The sequence below is a fragment of the Salvelinus sp. IW2-2015 genome, linkage group LG13, assembly GCF_002910315.2.
Source record: "Salvelinus sp. IW2-2015 linkage group LG13, ASM291031v2, whole genome shotgun sequence".
NCBI classification, from domain to species: Eukaryota; Metazoa; Chordata; class Actinopteri; order Salmoniformes; family Salmonidae; genus Salvelinus; species Salvelinus sp. IW2-2015.
In genome coordinates this window covers 13,345,775-13,364,721 of record NC_036853.1, presented here as the reverse complement: position 1 = coordinate 13,364,721, position 18,947 = coordinate 13,345,775, and the positions used below count along the sequence as shown (strand labels likewise).

The 18,947-nt window shown below is 48.7% G+C and overlaps 1 protein-coding gene across 1 annotated transcript in view; it reads left to right on the top strand.

Annotated features, from left to right (window-relative positions):
- LOC111971838 (metalloprotease TIKI2-like) overlaps positions 1 to 18,947 on the top strand; it is a 50,413-nt gene that overhangs the window by 5,971 nt on the left and 25,495 nt on the right. The window contains exons 3-4 of the mRNA XM_070446358.1: positions 7,777 to 7,983; positions 8,639 to 8,731. Of these exons, the coding sequence (XP_070302459.1) occupies positions 7,777 to 7,983; positions 8,639 to 8,731 (300 nt within the window). The remainder of the gene's footprint in view (positions 1 to 7,776; positions 7,984 to 8,638; positions 8,732 to 18,947) is intronic.

Sequence of the window (18,947 nt, the reverse complement as noted above, 5' to 3'; positions counted from 1 at the left end):
CGGAGTGCCTGTGCCTCCATGTGACAGGCTACGAGGCTCCTGCGCTAATTTGAGAGGCACTGGCCCCACACAGCCTCTCCTCTTTCATCAGCACCTCCTAACTACGCTGTCAAAGAGCAAACACACACGCACACGCACACATCCTACTTTCCCTAACCCCTAACCCTTACTGTTAACCTAACCCTTAACCCTAATCCTAACTCATAACCCTAAACCTAACTCCTAACCCTAAACCTAACTTCTAACCCTAATTCTAACCCTAACCCTAATTCTAAACCTAACCCTAAAACTAAGCCCTAAGCCTAAGCCTTTTTGCTTGTGGGTACCGATGAAATGTCCCCACTTCTGGTCCCCACAAGGATAGTAAAACCAAAAATGCACACACAGTTGCCTTGCACATTCGTGGGAATCTGGAACACAACTGCCCTACATCGGAGCAATGTTGCAAAGTCAAGGCATGAACTGCTTCTCAATTTAGTAGTATACAGAATACAGTGATAATATAAGGGGTAGTTTCTAATGACCATACCTGAAGCTAATACTCTACCATTACAACTCTAAGTGTCATTCCTGTTATTTGGTCGTCACTAGTTACCACAGCCACAAAGTCATAAACCTCGCCTATTTCTACAATTTCTCTTCGTAAAATCTGATTTGAAAACGAACCTTAACCCTAACCTTAACCACAGTGCTAAACTTATGCTTAACCCTGACCTTAAATTAAGACCAAAGAGCACATTTTTGTTTTAATACATTTTTACGATATAGCCAATTTTGACTTATATCCAATGAAAACTTGAGTAAATCACCAATACAAAGTGTTGGAGGACTGCCTGCCTTTCTGTTGTTCCTGGGAACAGACCGTTTTATGAGGCAGGTGTATTGTTGGATAKCATTTGTGTTGTTGGAGGTTATTTTCATAAAATCTGGATAATGAATAACTTGAGTTAAACTGTGTAGTAGAATGTACTTTTGGACTTTTGAGCTCGAAACCCCCCCCCCCCTTTTAAAATTGTATGAAATAAGTTCAAAGCCTGAAGTGAAAGTGACATGGAAACAATTATAGTCAATTATTATAATTTGAGAAATAATTTGAACACTATGGTTGATTGGATCTCTCTATATGGTTGGTTGGAACAAAGATGAGGTCAGATAGACTGAAAAAAGTGAGAGAGAGTGAGAGAGAGAGAGAGAGAGAGAGAGAGAGAGAGAGAGAGAGAGAGAGAGAGAGAGAGAGAGAGAGAGAGAGAGAGAGAGAGAGAGAGAGAGAGAGAGAGAGAGTGAAAACGAGGGAGGGGGAGGAGGGAAAGAGTGATGTGCATCATGTCAGTGCGAACCCTAATCTGAAACATGAGCTCCACTTCTCTAGTGGGAGATCTGACTTGGGAACAGTTCCAAATCCTGCCGGCCCACATTATTATTTTTTCCCAATAAAAGTGGCTGCTTACAATATCCTGTAACTTGCTGCTCCCGCATCGCCAAGAGGGTCTCCGAAACATAAAGGCTGGTGATTCATCATCTGCCATAAGCTTTTCATAGGCACCTGGCCTCTGCACAGTCAGTGACCTAGAACTGTGTAGCTTGACCTGGGGCATGGGCTAGCCCTACTCAGCCTCCTCTCCCCTCCCTGCCCTTCGGCTTCTCAGCATGGGGACAGAGTGGCGTCACTGGCTCAGCCATCGCTCTGGGTCCCCTGACCTCACAGAAAGTAATCTGTCCGGATAAAAAGTCCACCCCCCTCGTTGAGTAGTGCATCCTGTGGCAGCTCGGTGGAGGAGGTGGTGGTACAGGGGCCAGGCCAGTGTGGACGCTGGGCTGCTGGGCCCTGAGAGGTTGGCGCTGGGCCCTACAGACAGAGCTTTGGAGCTCTCACAGACCTGATAACACTTTGGTTTCTGTGTGCAGCAGCATTGAGGCAGCAGTGAGGCTGTGGAAACAAAGGCAGAGGGAGAGCATGTTTCATCTCCAGAGCTATGAAGGGCGATGCAGGCCGACAGCTGGGTGGGCCAGCCAGCACCAAACCCTCTCCAAAGGCATACTATCTGTACCGAGGGGGAACCTGTGGAAAGCCAGGCCGTCTAGAGGGGTGCAAGCTGGTCACCGACCTTTGTGAGAGAGTCAACAACAACCACACAACCTTCTCCCTCCCACTCCCTCGGCTCAGTGCGTTACTTCTATATCTACATCTAGACCTTCTGCTGCCTGCGTCTCTCTCTGCCTTTCAACGTCTGGCCTGGTGTATAAATACCCGTATTTATTTACTCTGGGTCACATTGCAGCCGAGGCACAGGCCCTTGTCGGGGGGAGATGACATCACAGCTGTGACCCACCTCTAACCCTGAGCGAGGGTTAGAGGTGGGTGTTGGCGGAGCAGTGGGCCGTGAGTAGAATCCGTGAGGAGACTGCAGTCTGTGGGTGAGAAGCTGAACTCTCAGGGGCCCCAGAACAGAACAGGCTGGGTTACTGGGCTATTTTCACTGTGATCTGGAGAGGGAGGGCTATATAGTTGGTTCCACCCACACACACATTCATGAACACGCAGAAGTGCACACACCCACACACACACACACTCCCAAGTCTCCGCAGTTGTATTGTCACCTTAGCAGGGCCAAATCTAGTTTCTCCTCAGCAGGAGTCATGGTGGCAAGGAGGTGCCCGGTGGTGCACTGTGACAGAGACGTCTATTTCAATCAGAGTTTTGTTTCTCTGGTTTAATGGTATGGGGTGAAGATGATACTCTGAGATGGTACTCTGTGTGACCAGGGAAATTAAGATCTCCCTTGTCGCGACAGGGTCAGGGAGATCACCGACGAAGACGAGCTGTGTTCAAAACACATCACCCGGGTGTCATGTCAAATCATGACAGAACACTTTTCAGCGTGTTCATTGGATGGCTCTCGTATAAATAATGCATATTTAAAGGGAGGAATTAGGTAACATATGACCTGGTCTTTAGTCAAATATTTACATTCCATGGCTGACGTGTAAGGATGGGTCTGGAGCGCTCCTTTGTCCGCAGGGAATGATGACGAGTGATGGAAAAAACAGTCATCTCCTCTGCTCTCTGCTCTGCTCCCTAACCTCCTGGCTTCTTCTGGCTCCATGCTCCCTCCCTTTGTCTCCCTCGCTCTTTTTCTCTCCATGTCCTGGGGTTCTCCTTGTCCCACTGCTTAACTGTACACACCTGTATCTGCACACACAGAATAGAAGAGGAGACTAGGAAAATATACTGTAGTGCAAACACAGGGCCTCTCCTACAGTATTGCTTCTATGGTTGGGACTAAGACGCTGCTACTACATTGCTACAATGTTGTTATAATGTTCAGGAAAAAACACTCCAAAGGAAACACTGGTAGACGTACAACATCCATCCTCTTTTCGAGTGAAGTTAGAGAACGACGTCAAGCCTTGTACGACTCCTAGTACAAATATGTGGAAAACTGGCAACAGGTATCAGACAGGAGATCTGTTGGCAGGCGGGCAGAGGGGAGGGCGGGCAGACGGCTAACCAACCAACCACTGCTCTAATGACTTAATTGGCTGCTTAATGACTAAATTGCCCTCTGCTATCCAGAACCACTTAGACTATTATACACTGTCCAGAACAGAGGCTGAGGGTAGAACCCAGTGAGGCGGAGAGAAAGGGCCAAACGTAGATGTGGAGTGAGGCGTGGGTAGCTAGTGATGACTGTAGCTACTGGATATATATTTTGGGGTCATCTGGGTCCATTTTCAAGTCTGTGGAAGCCTACAGTGCCTTCAGTATTCATACCCCTTGGCTTATTCCACATTTTGTTGTGTTACATCAGTCAAAAGTACCAGTCAAAAGTTGGACACACCTACACAGGGTTTTTCTTTATTTTTAGTATTTTCATTTTTAGTACATTGTAGAATAATAGTGAAGACATCAAAACTATGAAAGAACACATATGGAATCATGTAGTAACCAGAAAAGTGGTAAACAAATCAAAATATATTTTAGATTTTAGATTCTTCAAAGTAGCCACCCTTTGCCTTGATGACAGCTTTGCACACTCTTGGCATTCTCTCAACCAGTTTCATAATGTAGTCACCTGGAATGCTTTTCCAACAGTCTTGAAGGAGTTCCCACATATGCTGAGCACTTGTTAGCTGCTTTTCCTTCACTCTGCGGTCCAACTCCTCCCAAACGTTCACAATTGGGTTGAGGTCAGTTGATTGTGTAGGCCAGGTCATCTGATGCAGCACTCCATCCCTCTCCTTCTTGGCCAAATAGCCCTTACACAGCCTGGAGGTGTGTTTTGGGTCATTGTCCTGTTGAAAAACAAATGATGGTCCCACTAAGCGCAAACCAGATGGGATGGCGTATCGCTGTAGAATGCTGTGGTAGCCATGCTGGTGTGCTTTGAATTCTAAATAAATCACTGACAGTGTCACCAGCAAAGCACCCCCACACCATCACACCTCTTCCTCCATGCTTCACGGTGGGAACCACACATGCGGAGCTCATCCGTTCACCTACTCTGCGTCTCACAAAGACATGGTGGTTGGAAACAAAAATCTCAAATTTGGACTCATCAGACCATTGCTCGTGTTTCTTGGCCCAAGCAAGTCTCTTCTTATTATTGGTGTCCTTTAGTAGTGGTGTCTTTGCAGCAATTCGACAATGAAGGCCTGATTCACGCAGTCTCCTCTGAACAGTTGATGTTGAGATGTGTCTGTTACTTGAACTCTGTGAAGCATTTATTTGGGCTGCAATCTGAGGTGCAGTTAATCGCCGATTTCTGAGGCTGGTAACTCTAATTAACTTATCCTCTGCAGCAGAGGTAACTCTGGGTCTTCCTTTCCTGTGGCGGTCCTCATAATGAAACTGGCTCATGAGAGCCAGTTTCATTATAGAGCTTGATGGTTTTTGTGACTGCACTTCAAAGTTCTTCAAATTTTCCGCATTGACTGACCTTCATGTCTTAAAGTAATGATGGACTGTTGTTTCTCTTTTTTATTTGAGCTGTTCTTGCCATAATATGGACTTGGTCTTTTACCAAATAGGGCTAACTTCTCTATACCACACCTACCTTGTCACAACATATGTTAAATTAAATGCATTCCAGGTGACTACCTCATGAAGCTGGTTGAGAGAATGCCAAGAGTGTGCAAAGCTGTCATCAAGGCAAAGGGTGGCTTATTGAAGAATCTCAAATATAAAATATACAGTATGTTGATTTGTTTACCACTTTTTTGGTTACTACATGATTCCATAGGTGTTATTTCTTAGTTTTGATGTCCTCACTATTATTCTACAGTGTAGAAAATAATAAAAATAAAGAAAAACCCTTGAATGTGTAGGTGTGTTCAAACTTTTGACTGGTACTGCAAATCAAAACTGTAACTAGGCCACTCAGAAACATTCAATGTTGTGTCATGACGTTGCCCTCTTTGGGTACAGCGAGCACTATTCCCCCTCCCTCTGCACCATCCCCCTCTCTCTGTCTCTCCTACACCCAGGCTGCTGCGACCTCAGGTCATAAATTCCTGGAGGAGAATCCTGCCTCATGGCCAGACAGTATGGAGAGAGTGAGTTTCATAAGAGAGAATAAAGGAAATTCTTCCACATGAGGACGGAACAATATTCATGTTCTGGAGAATGTATAAAAGGTCGTTGAAGTATCCAGCTACGAACTGTTCCGTTTGGTACAATTTTGTGAAACTCATGAGAGACAATACAGCCACATTACCATAACCCTGTTTATACAAGAGTCTCAAGTATGAGGCTTACATCTAATTGTTGTACAAAATGAATGAGTAAAGATGAAACTATTTGTGAAATTATGTGATGCTATGTAATGATGTTATTGTGAGAGAATTGTATTTCTGTTTAAAGTTTCACTAAGTCATTGGCACGCCCCCAGTGGCACAGTCAGGACCTGGCATCATGAGACCGGCCCTTTCTGCTCCTCTGAATAAAACCCCCACTTGGGTTTTATCTTCAGACCAGCTTACCTCGATAACGAGAGGGATAAGGTTTGAGACCAGACCAGTACCTCTATCACAGAGGGAAATAAGGTTTGAGTAGATTGCTGAATCTTTTAACCATCCCACGTGGTTAAACTCTTAGACTATCGATACCGACAGAATAAGAACAAGTCTTTGATATTAATTACTAGTCTGCAGCTAGGAATTCGGTATCATTGAACGCGAAGACCGACAACCGCTGAAACATCTATTCTATAACAACATCGCTGAATGTTACTCTGAACTATCCATTCTAACCACGGCAGAGAGAGAGAGGGCGGACAAACTACAACAGAAACAAACTTTTCAAGATCAGGACGACACACTGAGCGTAAATATATATATTGATTGCAATTATTTCCGAATTAGTGAGTGTTCATGTGCAAACAATTAGCATTTCAGTTGTTATAATTATCAACTTTGGTGTCTTATCTCAGTCGGCCCCCACTTCCCTTTTGTCCACCAAGCCGCGTAGCCCACTAGTGCACATTCCCCTATCATTTCCTTGTAACCATATCTACTGTTTGTTTATGTCTTTCTGTGATTACTTAGTTAGTAAAAAAAATATTTAAGACAATTGATGTATTGATGACTCATAGTGAAGACTGGGTTCCTGCAGATAACCAACAATTTACGACGTTTGGAATGAGACTAACGTGAGGTAAAGAATCATTCATTAATCAGAAGACTTGTGTTATATATTAAAATATCTGAAAGTTATATTAGGAAAATTATAACTTTGTAATCTGAATATTTTCCTTGGTGCCCCAACTTCCTAGTTAATTACAGTTACATGATTAAGTAGTTTAATCACGTAATAATAATTACAGAGAATTTTTGATAAAGATTAATCTTCAGTTTAATGATGCTAAGACACGACAGTTGTCTTGGTAAGGAACTCCTGCACAGGAAGTTGGTGGCACCTTAAGTGGGGAGGACGGGCTCATGGTAATGGCTGGAGCGGAATATGTGGAATGGTATCAAATACATAAACACGTGGTTTCTTTCATGGTTTCCAGATGTTTGATGCCATTCCATTCACTGCTTTCCAGTCATTATTATGAGCCGTCCTCCCGTCAGCAGCCTCCACTAAACTCCAGTGTATATTTGCCCTTGTGTTTGAGGTTATTGTCCTGCTGAAAGATGAATTTGTCTGTTGGAAAGCAGACTGAACCAGGTTTTCCTCTAGGAGTTTTCCTGTGCATAGATCTATTCCGTTTCTTTTCATCCTAAAACACTCCCTTCCTTGTCGATGACAAGCATACCCATAACATGATGCAGCCATCACCATGCTTGAAAATATGAAGAGTGGTACTGTCACGTTCCTGACCTGTTTTCTGTTGTTTTGTATGTGTTAGTCGGTCAGGGCGTGAGTGTGGGTGGGCATTTCTATGTTATGTGTTTCTATGTTGGTAAATGGGTGACCTGATATGGTTCTCAATTAGAGGCAGGTGGTTTTCATCTCCTCTGATTGAGAACCATATTAAGGTAGGTGGTTTCACATTGTTTGTTTMTGGGTGATTGTCGCTGTGTCTGTGTTTATTTGCACCACACAGTACTGTCTCGTCTCGTTCGTTCGTTCGTTCCTGTTCATGCGTGCTTCGTTATATGTAGTTTGCATGTTCAGGTTAGTCTACGTTGTTTGTTTGTTATTTTGTAATATTCAAGTATAGTTCGTGTCAGTGTTCGTCGTGTCTAATAAATTCATTCATGTCTACATACCTCGCTGCACATTGGTCATCTGATCCCTCTCAGATGACCAGATGACGTAGAATGTCGTTACAGAATCACCCACCCCCAAAGGATCAAGCAGCGGGGAAAAGGGCAGCGACAACAGCAGCAGAAATCCCAGGACTCCTGGACATGGGAGGAGATTTTGAACGGAGAAGGACCCTGGGCACAGGCRGGGGAGTATCGCCGCCCCAAAGCTGAGCTGGAGGAAGCGAAAGCTGAGCGGCGGCGATATGAGGAGGCAGCACGGCAGCGSGACAGGTACGAGAGGCAACCCCAGATTTTTTTGGGGGGGCTAGAGAGGAGTGTGGCTAAGCCAGGTAGCAGACCTGAGCGCACTCCTCGTGCTTATTATAAGCAACGCGTCACTGGTCAGGCACCGTGTTATGCGGTTAAGCGCACGGTGTCGCCAGTGCGTGCCCATAGCCAGGTGCGCTATAGGGCAGCCCCCCGAAAGTGTCATGTGAGTGTGGGCATCCAGCCGGGGCGTATTGTGCCTGCTCAGCGCGTCTGGTCTCCGGTACGCAGTTTCGGTCCAGGGTATCCTGCGCCGGCTCTGCGTGCTGTGTCTCCGGGGCGCTGGGAGGGTGCAGTGCGTCCTATGCCTACGCTCCGCTCGTACCGGGCAAATGTGGGAGTGGAGCCTAAGGGAGAGGTGCGCGTAGTAGGCACTAGATCTCCAGTGCTCATCCACAGCCCGGTTCAACCTGTGCCTGCACTCTGGAGGGTACGGGCTGGAGTAGTATTCCAGCCTGGGGGAGTGGTGCCAAGGCTGCGCACGCAGCGCTTCCAGTGCTCCCCCACAGCCCGGTCCTTCAGGTGCCCTTTAACATCAAGCCTCCTGTAGGTCTCTCCAGCCTGGTGGGTCCTGTGGCAGCCCCACGCACCAGGCTGTCTCTCCGTCTCCTCCCTACAGGTGTGCCCGTCTGTCCAGAGCCGCCTGCACTGCCAGTCTGCCCAGAACTGCCCGTCTGTCCGAGCCGTCAGAGCTGCCCGTCTGTCCCAAGCCGTCAGAGCTGCCCGTCTGTCCCGAGCCGTCAGAGCTGCCCGTCTGTCCCGAGCCGTCAGAGCTGCCCGTCTGTCCCGAGCCGTCAGAGCTGCCCGTCTTGTCCCGAGCCGTCAGAGCTGCCCGTCTGTCCAGAGCCGTCCAGCCAGGACCAGCCAGAGCCGTCCAGCCAGGACCAGCCAGAGCCGTCCAGCCAGTACCAGCCAGAGCCGTCCAGCCAGGACCAGCCAGAGCCGTCCAGCCAGGACCAGCCAGAGCCGTCCAGCCAGGAGCAGCCAGAGCTTCGCCAACAGGGCAGCCAGAGCCTTCCGCCAGCCAGGAGCGCCAGAGCCTTGGCCAGACAGGAGCAGCCAGAGCTTTCCGCCAGACAGGATCCGCCAGAGCCTTCCGCCAGCCAGGATCCGCCAGAGCCTTCCGCCAGCCAGGATCCGCCAGAGCCTTCCGCCAGCCAGGATCCGCCAAAGCCTTCCGCCAGCCAGGATCCGCCAGAGCCTTCCGCCAGCCAGGATCCGCCAGAGCCAGCCAGCCGGATCCGCCAGAGCCAGCCAGCCCGGATCCGCCAGCCAGTCCGGAGCGGTCCCTCAGTCGCGGGCTGCCCCTAAGTCCAGCGGGACCCAGGTCTAGGGTTCTCAGTCCAAGGTCGGTGGCGAGGGTCGCCACCTTGAGGAGGCTACAGGAAGCTGGGATTGACTATGGTGGGGTGGGGACCTCGTCCAGAGCCTGAGCCACCACCGTGGTCAGATGCCCACCCAGACCCTCCCCTAGACTTTTGGTAGTGCGTCCGGAGTACGCACCTTGAGGGGGGGGTTATGTCACGTTCCTGACCTGTTTTCTGTTGTTTACATTACATACATTTACATTTAAGTCATTTAGCAGACGCTCTTATCCAGGCGACTTACAATTGGTGCATTCACCTTATGACATCCAGTGGAACAGCCACTTTACAATGTGCATCTAAATATTTTAAGGGGGGGGGTGAGAAGGATTACTTTATCCTATCCTAGGTATTCCTTAAAGAGGTGGGGTTTCAGGTGTCTCCGGAAGGTGGTGATTGACTCCGCTGTCCTGGCGTCGTGAGGGAGTTTGTTCCACCATTGGGGGGCCAGAGCAGCGAACAGTTTTGACTGGGCTGAGCGGGAACTGTACTTCCTCAGTGTAGGGAGGCGAGCAGGCCAGAGGTGGATGAACGCAGTGCCCTTGTTTGGGTGTAGGGCCTGATCAGAGCCTGGAGGTACTGAGGTGCCGTTCCCTCACAGCTCCGTAGGCAAGCACCATGGTCTTGTGGCGGATGCGAGCTTCAACTGGAAGCCAGTGGAGAGAGCGGAGGAGCGGGGTGACGTGAGAGAACTTGGGAAGGTTGAACACCAGACGGGCTGCGGCGTTCTGGATGAGTTGTAGGGGTTTAATGGCACAGGCAGGGAGCCCAGCCAACAGCGAGTTGCAGTAATCCAGACGGGAGATGACAAGTGCCTGGATTAGGCCCTGCGCCGCTTCCTGTGAAGGCAGGGTCGTACTCTGCGGATGTTGTAGAGCATGAACCTACAGGAACGGGCCACCGCCTTGATGTTAGTTGAGAACGACAGGGTGTTGTCCAGTGATCACGCCAAGGTTTTTAGCGCTCTGGGAGGAGGACACATTCCATGGAGGTTGTCAACACTCGTTGGATGGCACGGATCGAGATCATGGACGGGCAGTCTTCCCCGGGAGGCAAGAGCAGCTCGTATCTTGCCAGGTTTCAGCTTGAGGGTGTGATCGTCATCCACACTTGATATGTCTGCCAGACATGCAGAGATGCGATTCGCCTACCTGGTCATCAGAAGGGGAAAGGAGAAGATTTAGTTGTGTGTCGTCTGCATAGCAATGATAGGAGAGACCATGTGAGGTTATGACAGAGCCAAGTGACTTGGTGTATAGCGAGAATAGGAGAGGGCCAAGAACAGAGCCCTGGGGGACACCAGTGGTGAGAGCACGTGGTGAGGAGACAGATTCTCGCCACGCCACCTGGTAGGAGCGACCTGTCAGGTGGGACGCAATCCAAGCGTGGGCCGCGCCGGAGATGCCCAACTCGGAGAGGGTGGAGAGGAGGATCTGATGGTTCACAGTATCGAAGCACGCCGATAGGTATAGAAGGATGAGAGCAGAGGAGAGAGAGTTAGCTTAGCATGCGGAGCGCCTCTCCGTGATACAGAGAAGAGCAGTCTCAGTTGAATGACTAGTCTTGAAACCTGACACTGATTTGGATCAAGAAGGTCATTCTGAGAGAGATAGCGGGAGAGCTGGCCAAGGACGCCACGTTCAAGAGTTTTGGGAGAAAAGAAAGAAGGGATACTGGTCTGTAGTTGTTGACATCGGAGGGATCGAGTGTAGGTTTTTTCAGAAGGGTGCAACTCTCGCTCGTCTTGAAGACGGAAGGGACGTAGCCAGCGGTCAGGGATGAGTTGATGAGCGAGGTGAGGTAAGGAAGAAGGTCTCCGGCAAATGGTCCTGAGAAGAAGAGGAGGGAGTAGGGTAAGCGGGCAGGTTGTTTGGCGGCGGCCCGTCACAAGACGCCGAGATTTCATCTGGAGAGAGAGGGGAGAAAGAGGTCAGAGCACAGGGTAGGCAGTGTGAGCAGAAACCAGCGGTGTCGTTTGACTTAGCAAACGAGGATCGGATGTCGTCGACCTTCTTTTCAAAATGGTTGACGAGGGGAGGAGGATTCAGGAGGGAGGAGAGGTGGCAAGAGCTTCCTAGGGTTAGAGGCAGATGCTTGGAATTAGAGTGGTAGAAAGTGGCTTTAGCAGCAGAGACAGAAGAGGAAAATGTAGAGAGGAGGGAGTGAAAGGATGCCAGGTCCGCAGGGAGGCGAGTTCTCTTCCATTTCCGCTCGGCTGCCCGGAGCCCTGTTCTGTGAGCCTGCCAATGAGTCGTCGAGCCACGGAGCGGGAGGGGAGGACCGAGCCGGCCTGGAGGATAGGGGACAGAGAGAGTCAAAGGATGCAGAAAGGGGGAGAGGAGGGTTGAGGAGGCAGAATCAGGAGATAGGTTGGAGAAGGTTTGAGGCAGAGGGAAGAGATGATAGGATGGAAGAGAGAGAGTAGGGGGAGAGAGAGCGAAGGTTGGGACGGCGCGATACCATCCGAGTAGGGGCAGTGTGGGAAGTGTTGGGATGACGCGAGAGGGAAAAGGATACAAAGGTAGTGGTCGGAGCCTTGGAGGGGAGTTGCATGAGTTTAGTGAAGAACAGCATCTAGTAAAGATGAGGTCAGAGCGTATTGCTGCCTTGTGAGTAGGGGGGGAAGGTGAGAGGGTGAGGTCAAAAGAGGAGAGGAGTGGAAAGAAGGGGCAGAGAGGAATGAGTCAAAGGTAGACGTGGGGGAGGTTATAGTCCGCAGAACTGTGAGAGGTGAGCCGTCCTCAGGAAAGGAGTTATCAAGGCATCAAAGCCTCATTGATGACCTCTGAGGGAACCTGGAGGGCGATAAATGATAAGGATGTTAAGCTTGAAAGGCGCTGGTAACTGTACAGCAGGAATTCAAAGAGGCGATAGACAGATGGGTAAGGGGGAGAAAGAGATGACCCTTGGGAGAGATGAGATCCCGGTGCCACACCCCCGCTGACCCAGAAGCTTCTTTGCGAGAACACGTGGGCGGACAAAGAGAGCAGTAGGAGTAGCAGGTGTTATCTGTGGTGATCCATGTTTCCGTCATGTCCAAAGAAGTCGAGGGACTGGAGGAGGCATAGGCTTGAGATGACTCTGCTGTTGGCCGCAGATCGGCAGTTCCAGAGGCTACGGGAGCTGGAACTCCACGTGGGTCGTGCGCGCTGGACGGCACCAGATTAGGGTGGCCGCGGCCACGCGGTGGACGCGTTTGTATGGTCTGTGCAGAGAGGAGAGAACAGGATAGACGGACACATAGTTGACAGCTACAGAAGACGCGCTACGCAATGCAAAGGGAATCGAATGACACTGACGACTGGACTACACGTCTCGAATGTTGAAGAAGTTAAGTTACGTAGCAAGAACTCTTATTGATCTACAAATGCATAAAATGAATACTGAGTCACTCGATACGTATGTGCTGTATGTGAGTAGGCTAGCTGGCAGTGGGCTGCGTTGGCTGGCGACCTTCTGTAGCTACTGCTTGGCACGCTGGCGCTCCGTCGTTGTTTGATTAGGCACTGCCACTATTATCACACGTCGTTTGCTTCTTCGCGTCCGTTGCAGGTTGCGTCCGTCAGTTATTCTCTCGGTACAGTGGTCGGTCTGCGGCTCATGTGCGCCTGGCTTGCAACGTGCTAGATAGGCGTAGCTCTACGTCTTCAGCTTGTCTCGCGCATTACGTTACGTTGCGTTTAGGCAAAGGAATCCGGAACAATAGCTGGCGGGCGCGGTACGCGGGCTAGGCCTAGTAAGAGACCAATCCTGCTCTCCATGACATACAACAATTCAATCACTTTGATACAAACGCAGGCACATGTAAGCCGCCTAGCCCCGGGTCGGCCCCAGCACGCAGCGCGGCGCAAGGATCTGGGCCCTGCGGTTCCCGGCGCCCGCCCGGCTGAGCCGCCACCTCCGCCCGGCTGATGCCCACACTACATGACACTTTCGGGGGTGCCCGGCGCACCGGCTATGGCACGCTGCCACCGTGCGCTTAACCGCATAACACGGTCTGCCCCAGTGGCGTGCTTATAATAAGCACGAGGAGTGCGCTCAGGTCTGCTCCTGGCTTAGCCACATCCTCTCTAGCCCCCCAAAAAAAATTCTGGGGTTGCCTCTCGTACCTGTCGCTGCTGCCGTGATTAGTGTCAGTCCTATGTCCTACCAAGCGCAGTTCAAGTCATTCAGAATCTCACACAAGTCAACGCACCGTTTTGGGTGTGCTCGGCGATCTGGTCTAATCGCACATTGAAATGAGAGATCTGCTGATTACTACCTGTCGGAAGACGACCATGCCACGTGATATCGCGACCGAGTTGCTGGGATTTCGTGGTGTCTTGGGACGTTGCGGTAATGGGTTCGTCTTCTATTCGGTAGAGGCACACGTCTGGCCTATTAGCTGTTTCTGCACCGCTAGGCTTCGTAGTCTTTGATGGTGGCTGTTGCGCTAGCGTGGATTTTTGAATGTGAACGACATGAGAATAGCAATCTATGGCGCTATCGCATTCATAGGTCATCTTGTAAAATTAAGCTAGGTAAGAAGTCGGCCACTCTCTAGAATCGCATCCAAAACTAACACGTCTTATAGAAGCTCCCAGATAGGTATTAATCTTGTGAGACCTCACATGGAGACATAGAATTGTATTCAAGAACAAGAACGAACACTCACTCAGTAAGCTGAGCTATAAACACGAACCTACATCTTATCATTCATATGTGCGTATCAGTAGTAACGCTGTAAATAAGTTTCCTACAGTGACATAGACTAATCTCAGCAGATAGACACCGTTGTATATGACTAGCACATGCGCTGATACAGGCTGGCTGGTGCCAGGTAAGCAAGTTGTAGATAACTAACTGTATTAAGAGCGAAGCCAAGCAACTGACAGGAACAATGGACGCTAAATTACCGGAACGCAATCTGAAATCCTGTCAGTGACGAGACACGAAAGACTGGCATACTGTTTAGCTAAGCTAAGAAGCAATTGGCTAAGATTTAGACCAAATGATAGTTCGCAGCTATGTAACTTTATAATGAAATGTAAATGAAAAAGTATATACCCATCAGACCTGGCGGACAGCAGAGAGCTGCACGATATGCCCCCCCCGACCATGCTCACTATGAACAAACAATTGTGAACCACCTACTATATGGTTCTCATTTCAGAGCAGATGTCCAACAACGCTCACCAATGCCGTCTAGGAAGTTTCGGACAAACACCATATTTCAGTGAGTGTTTGTTTATACCGGCATTAGTTCGGTACAGCAGCGCGTTGAGATTAGATGGGTCACGGGACATTTCTATGTTTTGTGTTTCTATGTTGGTAAATGGGTGACCTGATATGGTTCTCATTAGAGGCAGGTGGTTTTTCATCTCCTCTGATTTGAGAACCATATTAAGGTAGGTGGTTTCACATTGTTTGTTTTGGTGATTGTCGCTGTGTCTTGTGTTTTATTTGCACCACACAGTACTGTCTCAGTCTCGTTCGTTCGTTCGTTCCTGTTCATGCGTGCTTCGTTTATATGTAGTTGCATGTTCAGGTAGTCTACGTTGTTGTTTGTTATTTTGTAATATTCAAGTATAGTTCGTGTCAGTTTGTTCGTCGTGTCTAATAAATTCATTTCCATGTTACATACCTCGCTGCACATTGGTCATCTGATCCCTCTCTCCTCTCCTCGTCTGTGGAGGAGGACGACGTAGAATGTCGTTACAGGTACTCAGTGATGTGTTGTGTTGTATTTGCCCCAAACATAACATTTCGTATTCAGGGCCATTAACACCATTATCCCAGACACCCTAGACCCACTCCAATTTGCAGACCTCCCCAACAGATCCACAAATTCCCACCTGGACAAAAGGAACACCTACGTGAGAATACTATTCATTGACTATAGCTCAGCGTTCAACACCATAGTGCCCTCAAAGCTAATCACTAAGCTAAGGACCCTGGGACTAAACACCCCCCTCCGCAATCCTGGACTTCCTGACGGGCTGCCCCCAGGTGGTAAGGATAGGTAACAGCACATCTGCCACACTGATCCTTAACACAGGGGCCTGTCAGGGGTGCGTGCTCAGTCACCTCCTGTACTCCCTGTTCACCCATGACAGCATGGCCAGGCACGACACAACAGTGGTAGGCCTGATCACCGACAACGATGAGCCTATAGGGAGGAGGTCAGAGACCTGGCGGTGTGGTGCCAGGACAACAACCTCTCCCTCAACGTGATCAAGACAAAGGAGAAGACTGTGAACTAAAGGAAAGGGAGGACCGAGCACTCCCCCATTCTCATTGACAGGGCTGTAGTGGAGCAGGCTGAGATCTTCAAGTTCCTTGGTGTCCACATCACCAACGAACTATCATGGTCCAAACACACCAAGACAGTCGTGAAGAGGGCACGACAACGCCTATTCCTCCTCAGGAGACTGAACAGATTTGGCATGGATCCTCAGATCCTCAAAAAGTTCTACAGCTGCACCATCGAGAGACTGGTTGCATCACCGCTTGGTATGGCAACTGCTCGCGGTCGGAGGGCGAGAGAGGGTAGTGTGTATGGCCCAGTACGTCACTGGGGCCAAGCTTACTGTCATCCAGGACCTCTATACAAAGCCGTGTCAGAGGAAGACTCCAGCCACCCTAGCCATAGGCTGTTCTCTCTGCACGGCAAGTGGTACCGGAGCGCCAAGTCTAGGTCCAAAAGGCTTCCTAACAGCTTCTACCCCCCTGCACTTTCCACTGGCTGGTTAACGGGGATTTTAGCCGATCTCAGCCATAAGAGTTAATTACACTTTGAATGGTGTATCAATACACCCAGTCACTACAAAGATACAGGCTTCCTTCCTAGTTCAGTTGCCGGAGAGGAAGTAAACCGGCCAGGGATTTCACCATGAGGCCAATGGGGGGACTAAAATAGTTACAGAGTTTAAATGGCTGTGTGTGATAGGAGAAAAATGGAGGATGGATTAACAACATTGTAGTTACTCCACAATGATAACCTAAATGACAGAGTGAAAAGGAGGAAGCCTGGACAGATAAATACTCCAAAACATGCCTCCCGTTTTCAATAAGACACACCTCCCATTGCAATAGACACTAAAATAAAACTGCAAACCAATGTGGCAAAGAAATGAACTATATCAAATCAAATCAAATTGTATTTTCTACATGCGCCGGTCTACACCTGTAGATCTTTCACTTCATAAAATGTTACTTACTTACTACAAGCCCTTAACCAACAATGTAATTTTAAGAAAAATAAGTGTTAAGAAAGTATTTACTAAAATAAACTGAAGTAAAAAAAAAAATAAAGAAATAAAAAAAAATAAGAAGAAAATCCAACAATAAAATGACAGTAGTGAGGCTCACTAGAGGGTGGTACCGGTTAGTCAAGGTAATTGAGGTAATATGTACATGTAGTAGAGTAAAGTGACTATGCATAGATAATAAACAGAGAGCAGCAGCGTAAAAAATGGGGGGGGGGACAATGCAAATAGTCCGTGTAGTCCATTTGATTAGCTGTTCAGGAGTCTTATGGCTTGGGGGTAGAAGCTTTAGGAAGCCTTTTGGACCTAGACTTGGCGCTCCCTGATCCACTTGCCGTGCAGATGAGAAACAGCCTATGGCTAGGGGCGTGGAGTCTTCCTCTGACACGGCTTTGTATAGAGGTCCTGGATGACAGTAAGCTTGGCCATTACGTACTGGGCCATACACACCCCTCTCCGCCCTCCGACGCGCAGCAGTTGCCATACCAAGCGGTGATGCAACCAGTCTCTCGATGGTGCAGCTGTAGAACTTTTTGAGGATCTTGATGCCATGCCAAATCTGTTCAGTCTCCTGAGGAAGAATAGGCGTTGTCGTGCCCTCTTCACGACTTGTCTTGGTGGTGTTTGGACCATGATAGTTCGTTGGTGAGTGACACCAAGGAACTTGAAGATCTCAGCCTGCTCCACTACAGCCCTGTCAATGAGAATGGGGGAGTGCTCGGTCCTCCCTTTCCTTAGTTCACAGTCTTCTCCTTTGTCTTGATCACGTTGAGGGAGAGGTTGTTGTCCGGCACCACACCGCCAGGTCTCTGACCTCCTCCCTATAGGCTCATCGTTGCGGTGATCAGGCCTACCACTGTTTGTGTCGTGCCTGGCCATGCTGTCATGGGTGAACAGGGAGTACAGGAGGTGACTGAGCACGCACCCTACAGGCCCCTGTGTAAGGATCAGTGTGGCAGATGTGCTTTTACCTATCCTTACACTGGGGGCAGCCCGTCAGGAAAGCCAGGATTGCGGAGGGGGGTGTTTAGTCCCAGGGTCCTTAGCTTAGTGATTAGCTTTGAGGGCACTATGGTGTTGAACGCTGAGCTAATAGTCAATGAATAGTATTTCTTCACCGTAAGGTGTTCCCTTTTGTCCTAGGTGGGATATTTGTGATCTTGATTGGGTGAGTCTGCAAATTGGAGTGGGTACCTGAAGACCATGTCGGGAAATCGTGTTAAATAGGCCTAATCACGATGTTAGTGTTATAGCTTATTTCTGTCCAATAACGAACTACAGATAATCTACTAAGTGCACCTAAATTAGCAACTGCAGGTGGCCTGCAATTTTAATGGCAGTCTGAATACGAAATGGTTTATGTTTTGGGGGCAGGCACAAAATCAGTACAACACAACACATCAAAGCCAGCAGGGGGCAGGTCAGCAACTCCTTAAAGACACACCCTACGAGCATGCGCACAGCGAGGTGGACATCCCTGACTCTCCTGTTACTCAACACAAGTACCTTGTTACTGATTATACGCATCACTATACTCCAAATGATACGGTCCTATCCGTGCGTTCAAGACCCTACCAGAACTCTGAATAGCTGAAAGCCGACGAGCCCGCATCTATTATTGTCGAATTTCACCCATACAGATTACTACATGAGCCAAACCTTAACTCAAAACCTGTAATGCCGATGCCAAATGGAAATTAAATCCATACTTGGATTCTTCTAAGCGGGGATCCGAAACTTTTTTGTTCTCATAAAGTGCGCCTACAATGTGACATTTGTCTACCAGATAGGTGCAGTTCCTACTTAGCACTGAGGCATCTGATGGTAATGCTAAACCACCATCGTTCGCTCTGGTAGTCTTTGAATTCGGAGCATTTTAATCTGTTTGAAACATTCAAGACTGGCTCGACTGAGGACTACTATCATAACGAAAACCTTGATTATTTGACAAGCAATGGAGTATTAATGATGTGCCAAAAAACTTGATCCTACGCCACTGATGAAAATCGCTATTAGAGTCTAGTAGGAGGTGTGTTATGTAGAACATGAGTATCTGTACAAGATTATAGTTAGACTGACAGGGCGCAGGACAATTACACGTACATACACTGAACAAGAAATGGCATCTCTGTTATGAATATCCCGACATTATTATGGTTGCGCAACACATCTGTATACTAGCCCTTACCTTTCGTGGTTCCTACTGGCCTGTAATAGCATCGATTCATTGATAGGGAGACACTTTAAACTCATTCACCCCCGCTGAAGCAACTACATGCACATAACAAAGGGGGGGAGGTAACACGGAGACCTAGAT